The sequence below is a fragment of the Sprattus sprattus genome (assembly GCF_963457725.1).
Source record: "Sprattus sprattus genome assembly, chromosome: 12".
Lineage (NCBI taxonomy): Eukaryota > Metazoa > Chordata > Actinopteri > Clupeiformes > Clupeidae > Sprattus > Sprattus sprattus.
Window position 1 is genome coordinate 4,792,276 of NC_137910.1, and position 6,928 is coordinate 4,799,203.

General features: G+C 42.8%; 1 protein-coding gene across 1 annotated transcript in view; it reads right to left on the reverse strand.

Annotated features, from left to right (window-relative positions):
- Nucleotides 1-2,980: 2,980 nt before the first annotated feature.
- slf2 (SMC5-SMC6 complex localization factor 2) overlaps nucleotides 2,981-6,928 on the reverse strand; it is a 22,994-nt gene continuing 19,046 nt past the window's right edge. The window contains exons 16-20 of the mRNA XM_080848497.1: nucleotides 6,607-6,711; nucleotides 5,728-5,805; nucleotides 5,135-5,221; nucleotides 4,759-4,827; nucleotides 2,981-4,625 (exon numbers count right to left, since the gene is read on the reverse strand). Coding sequence (XP_080704623.1) covers nucleotides 3,609-4,625; nucleotides 4,759-4,827; nucleotides 5,135-5,221; nucleotides 5,728-5,805; nucleotides 6,607-6,711 — 1,356 coding nt within the window. The 3' untranslated portion in view covers nucleotides 2,981-3,608. The remainder of the gene's footprint in view (nucleotides 4,626-4,758; nucleotides 4,828-5,134; nucleotides 5,222-5,727; nucleotides 5,806-6,606; nucleotides 6,712-6,928) is intronic.

A 6,928-nucleotide genomic window follows, 5' to 3' on the forward strand; every position in this document is an offset into this window, starting at 1 on the left:
AAGATCCATGGAATAAATATTCACATTAACATTATGATTAGTTCTGTCATTCTAACACTTAATCCAGTCACATCCCTTGTGTTTCTTTTGGTGGGTTTGAAGAGGCGTCAGGACTGTACGCTCGTGAACGGGTGAGTGAATGCGCTTGTGTGCATTAGAGGAGAATTCAACTGCAGATTTGGTAAACAGGGATCTATCTGAACAGCAACTCACAAAGGCTGCTTTAGACAAACCGTTTTAGGGCAAACCAGAACTGATAGAGCCAATTGCCAATCAACAATAAATCCCTCTCACACAAAGACACACTCTCACACACACACACACACATTAATTTACACAAAACATGTAGAGCAACCCTAGCCCTTGCAATCTGAGAGCTTGTTGAACAGTAGGGGAGTCGGTGCTGTTGTATGCTGCCTCTGTGAATGACCTTAAGACTGCACACACTGCACACACTGAGAGACTGCACACACTGAGAGACTGTGAGGGTCTCACAACAAGAAACATAAAGGGAGCATAAAGTAATGGCTTTCCAGCTGACAGCCACAGAGAGAGAGAGAGAGAGAGAGAGAGAGAAGGAACATTATCATACTGCCTTTGGGGACTGAATGGTGCTTCAGTAAAACCTTTTATTCAATGGCGCGACTTGCCATTTTTGCTGTCAGACAATTACATTACATGGCAACTGTTCACAAGATGAATAATGAACCAGGTTATTGGGTCATTTAATGGCTTTTAATGCCATGTTTAGATGTATGTGTGAATATGACAGAGATGTCACATCACAGATGCAAGTACTAATGATAAACGCATCATGATCAAGGAACTGCAATGTAATTGATTAACACTGAAACCTTTAAACTTTAACAACAGAAACATGCTGTTCGTGCAGTCAGCTGTACTCTGACACAATTAAGAACTGTGAGTTATCAATAGTTTGATTGTTCTGTCCCTTTAATTCCAATCTCCACTAGTCTTTAAAAACACAAAGAAAAAAAGGTTAAGGTTATTAATTGTAGTTAGGAAAACCACCCCCAAAAAAATGCTGAATTTGTTTGGGACAAGTGAGCACAGGCATTATACTGCCTCAAGCTTAGAAAATAAAACAATAGAGAACTTTATCTCCAGAGTTCTTCCAGGGACAATCGATCATGAAGAGAAAATAATGGACAAGCTCAATTTCTCTGATAAATCGTCAAGATGAGACCATCAGCATTCAAAACATGTTCTGCTCTGCATGTGGAAAGTCACGAACATAATACTGACTTACATTACTGGAATCTCTTTCTCTCACAAAATATTGACTTACATTACTGGAATCTCTTTCTCTCACAATATCTAATCAAGACCTTGCATGTAATTAAAGACTCGTCTCTACAATGTTACCCCAGGGGACGAATTTTAAAATGTATTATTATTCGCATTATTGGACACCTGCAGTTATGATAACACCTGAGGGATCAGTGGGCTATTGAGGGCTGGATAGACTGAAAGACTTCAAGAATCTTTCTCTTGAGAAATGAGAAAAAAAAAAGTTTTTTGCATTTAAGAGAAGCCAAATTAATAGCGTTTGTCTCTTGAGATGATCCTGCCCATAGAGCACGGCATTTAAACAAAAAGCATTTAAACAGGCTTAATGATTAACAAGTTGGCCATGGGAATTATTAACAAGCAGTTTGTAGGCAAAGCTAGGCTGAGTAACGAAGTTCAGTGTAGTGAATTTAGAGATCATATTTTCATTCAGATGCAAAAATCTGTAGCCTATAGCCTACTATATTGGTGTCTAAAAATATTTTACTATTGTAATACTATTTCTATAATTTGCCTAACATCGGCTATACATGTCTTAATAATAATAATTTTGAAATATATTTACCAGTGGTTTGATTTTCAGCAGTACGTGTGTCCCCTCCAAGTAGGGTTGAAGTAGGCGCACGAGTCATGGGGGAGTTGAATATTCACGATTCAACCTCAGCAACACAGCACCGAATGGAAACGGGGCACAGCATTACCTTACAAATGCATGAAGTCCTCGCAGGCGGCGTACAGCAATACACTCTTGGGATAAGTCAAACCCGCCCTAGCGTAAGATATGACAGAGAAGGGCTACAATAGCAAGGAGGTAGGCATTTTCTGTAGAGGCACCTTAAAACACGCCCATCGCATACATAGACTAGGCTACTCATAAGAGATGGTAGATCAAACTCACCTCATTGGTCGTGTTAATGGCGTCAAATTGCCCAAAAAATATGAACGAAAACCGTTACTAAACTAATGAAACGTTAATCGTGAAATTTACACGACATTAGACTACTACTATGAAACTTCCAAGAACTTCTTGTCTGACTTTCATAATCATACATTACATACATATGTGCGAAAATCACCGACCCATGTCCACTTGAAGTTAACCAAGGCGTTTCGGCACTGCTTCTGACCAATGTGCTTAGACACAAGAAAGTGCCAGCCTTAACTGTTCCACACACGACCTGAGGAATATGCTTCTCACTGATAGATACATATAGCGTGGCTTACGTTCAGCGTATTGAGCTAAAATGATGCAGGACAGGGCAGTAGCCTACTCTATACTACACCATAGCCATATCAAAACAACTTATTGGCCTCTATACGCGGCTAGAGGTTTGAGAAACGAAAAACGCAGATAGAGAGCAAGACTATATAAATAAACAAGGCAGTTATTTAATCAATAGCTAGTTGTATTCGTACTTAACGATGCACTTAGCTGATAGCGTTCAGAACTGTCTAAAGTGCACAGTTTACTTTTATTGCGCATTGGTGAAGTGTTGCATTTTTGTGTGCTATTGATGCCACCTTCTGGCTACAATAAAGACTACAATAAACAATATATATTTTATTTCGTTTCTGTAAAAGACCAAATGTACATTTCACTCAAATACACACAGAATGTAAAGCTGTAAAGCAAAAAAGAAATATACACAAACTACCCTGTTATTTTTTTAAACAATCCTTACAAAGTCAAGGGAAACATTTTTTCCAGTTGTTTCAAAACAGCCACATTTTTCACTAGCCTCTTAAAAATTGGAAGACTGAGATTTATCTGATTCACAGCATCTAAAAAGTACCACAGCATAAAGGTCTTCAGAACTAACAGCACTGTGATTATTCTCATTGGGGACATTCCCACTGCTTTGGATAGCAGTACCAACAGTACCAAAAGCAGGCACTGTGGTAGTTCTAGCTTAGCTGACTGGCAGTGAATTGGCTTTTGTAAAGAGATGCGAATTATGATACTTAAGGCACACAGTGGTTCTTTCTCCACCGCTTTCAAAAAGGGCAGTACTTTTTTTTTTCACTTGTATTACCCAGTTAATAAAGATTTCCATCGATACATTAATGTTTGGATTTTGGAGACAGATTTTTTTTATTATTATTATTTAACGGACACAGCATGTTAAAAAGGGAAACAAAGAACTGAACAACTGAGCCTGTGCAAAACTTAACTGTAAGGAGGACGCTCCATCCCCATGAAGCACTTCCATCAACAAACATGACCTGAGAGAGGATTCCCTGAGCTTTTTTGAGGTGGTCAACACCCCATACACCCTATTATGGCTGACAGGTGACTTTCAGTGGGAGAGAGCACCGTTCGCTGGCACCTCTTCTGCTGGCAGCCCCTCCTCCTCTACCCGCAACCCCCCTACCTGCATCTCCTCTACCTGCATCTCCTCCACCTGCTCCTCAGGTGGCTGCCCCTCCAGCCTGTCCAGCCCCTCCTCCGTTGGCTGCCCTTCCCTCTGATCTGGCTTCTCCACCAGGTGCAATTCCTCCCCTTCCATTGGCAATCCTTCCCTTTCGGTTAACTGCCCCTCCACCCTGCCAAGCCCCTCCTCTGCTGAAGGACCCTGCTCCCTATTTGGCTCCTCCTCCTTCTCTGGCTGCTCCATCATGGTCACATCCTCCATAACAGTCTCGTTTCTTGAGCTCTCATCTCCCATCTCCTCCTCTGCTGCCTTAGGCTCTTCCTCAGCCATCTTCTCTGCCTCCTCGGCCACATTCTCCTTGCCATCCTGCTCCTCTTTCTCCTTCTCTGGCTGCTCGGTCAGGGTCACCACCTCCATTAGAGTCTTGTTTCTTGAGCTCTCATCTCCCATCTCCTCCTCTGCTGCTGCCGCCGCCTCAGGCTCTTCCTCAGCCATCTTCAATGCCTCCTTGGCCATCTTCACTGCCTCCTCAGCCATCTTCACTGCCTCCTTGGCCACATTCTCCTTGCCATCCTGCTGCTGAGGTCGTCTCTGCTCCCCCTCCTCCTCCTCCTCCTCCTCCTGATCCGGCTGAGGTCGTCTCTGCTCCTGCTGCTCCTGCTGCTCCTCCTGATCAGGCTGAGGTCGTCTCTGCTCCTGCTGCTCCTCCTGATCCGGATGAGGTCGTCTCTGCTCCTGCTGCTCCTCCTCCTCCTCCTGATCCGGCTGAGGTCGCCTCTGTTCCTGCTGCTCCTCCTCCTCCTCCTGATCCGGCTGAGGTCGCCTCTGCTCCTGCTGCTCCTCCTGATCAGGCTGAGGTCGTCTCTGCTCCTGCTGCTGCTCCTCCTGACTGCTGCTCACTGCGTCCTCAGACAGAGGCTCCCAGAAGTCGTACAGCTTTCCCTAGAGGAAAACCCAATCAAATACGATCAGATAATGTACTGTACTAAGCTGTCTTCAACAACAGCAAACCTTGCCAATTCCAGTTTCAAAGGGTACATTTATTTATTTATGTATCGTTTCCTCTGTTTCGTACCTGTGCAGGTCGTGTTCTCTGCAGTAGCACGTGCCACCTGGTGTATATCCTGGCAACATAATCCTTTACCTAGAACACAGAGGGAGTGCAGATAGTTACTCAACAGTTACTCAGCATACTCAACAGTTACTCAACATACTCAGCAGTTACTCAACATACTCAGCAGTTACTCAACATACTCAGCAGTTACTCAACATACTCAACAGTTACTCAACATACTCAACAGTTACTCAACATACTCAACAGTTACTCAACATACTCAGCAGTTACTCAACAGACTTGCGGGTCACTTTACTACTTGAGCACACCGCAGGGCAATGGGCGAGCATCCTCCATGTTTTTTTTTTCCAGGTACCAGGTATCCATAGCCACCCACCTTACTCCTGTAAAGACACTTCTCACTCTCACGGATGTCACACTTGACATGTTTCTCTAGTTGGACGGACATCATTTTCAGCTGGTTCTAGAAGGAGGAAAAGGAAGCGAGGGTTAGTCACTAGCTAACAGACTCACTCATTGTCTATCAGTCAGACACACACACACAGACACACAGACACACACACACACACACACACACACACACTTTCTCTCTCTCTTTACAAGCCAAGAAGGAAGTGCTAGTGAAGGACAACAAGCCTTCATTCTTTAGGGCTTAGACCTAGCCAATGGGCCCACAGTCACAGAGAGTTGCGCTGCTTTTTCCATAAGAGACACTGCACTGTACTGACTCGTGACTGACCACAACAGTAGTGTATACAGGGAATCAACAACAAAACACTGAATGGCGGCGCTCACAATCAGAGCAATGTTCTAAGAGGAGGAAATCCAATAAATGTCTCATGTGCGAGATTTAATAGCCATTTGAGATGCACTGTGCTTTTGTGACCTCAATTCAGAAAACAAAAAGTAATAACTACTAAGTAAATGAACAAACAAAAGACAGAAAACCAATTAGGCACATAAATCTACCTTCTGGTCTGGACGCAAAAATTCGTAATTGGAAGCTTCATTGGTCAGATCCAAGAGGCTATAGCAGAGATAGTATGCCTGAAAAAGAGCAAAATGGAAGAAACACTCTTTTATTGACAAAATATAATATTATTTTACTTTTATTTAATTTAATTTACAAAAAGGTTATTCCTCTGAACCACAGATGGAAGTTCTGATGACTGACCTAACCAGTATGTGTTTGTAGATACGGCCTCCTTGTGGTTACGGTTGTCATGTAACACCAGTCAAAAGCAATTTTGCGTCCAGAATCGTTGGAAATTCACATCCCTTACCCTTGGTTCCATATCTCATGGAGAACTCATTGCCGTGTTGTGAAGGACTATCCCTTTCCAATGATGCTACTCGCTAGACTGTGCATCAAACTACTGTGACGGAATCCGGTTTTGAATAACATGAAAGTCATAAACTGATTCCATCTGTGCATCTATCTCCACACACTCATTACTGTTTGTTTGCAATGCTTGAATTACTCCCAAAGTTGGTATTGTCTAGACATGAAACAGCGATCAAATGAAAGATGAAAGATCTGCCATCACCAGACATTGTTGTCTATACCTTTCTGAAAAGATACCCTCCCTGACATCAGTATCTTAAACTTATACAAGTAATATCAGGACTGTCATATGGTATGTATGGCTACCTCCTATATTCTTATACTGACCAAAATAGAAGTTTGGAAGTAAAAGTAGTGAAATTATGCTAGTTTTGCAAGTGTTCAATTATATAAGAACATTATTTAGTTTTTTCTCTCTCTCAAACCAGAGTGGTACAACCACAAAATACAATAACAGCCACAAGTGCCTTGAGCTTGCTTTCAATGCTTAACCCTTTCCTCACCTGCTGGTCCAGTGTTGACTCGTCCTGCTCCATGTCCGGTCTCTTAGCAATGTGCTTCAGAAGAGATGGTCTCATGCGGGGCACATACCGACGAAGGTCAGACAGCTGTAGAGAGGAGATGAAGACAGACCGACACACCAAGAGAGAGGCACAGACACAGACAGAGACATAGACACAGACACAGACACAGACACAGACACAGACACAGACAAACAGACACACACACAGAGACACACACATATACATACATAAAGGAAGTCAGTCTTTACACACACCCATGATTCAACAACACAACAAACTATTTACTTAAGAAGTCAGATCA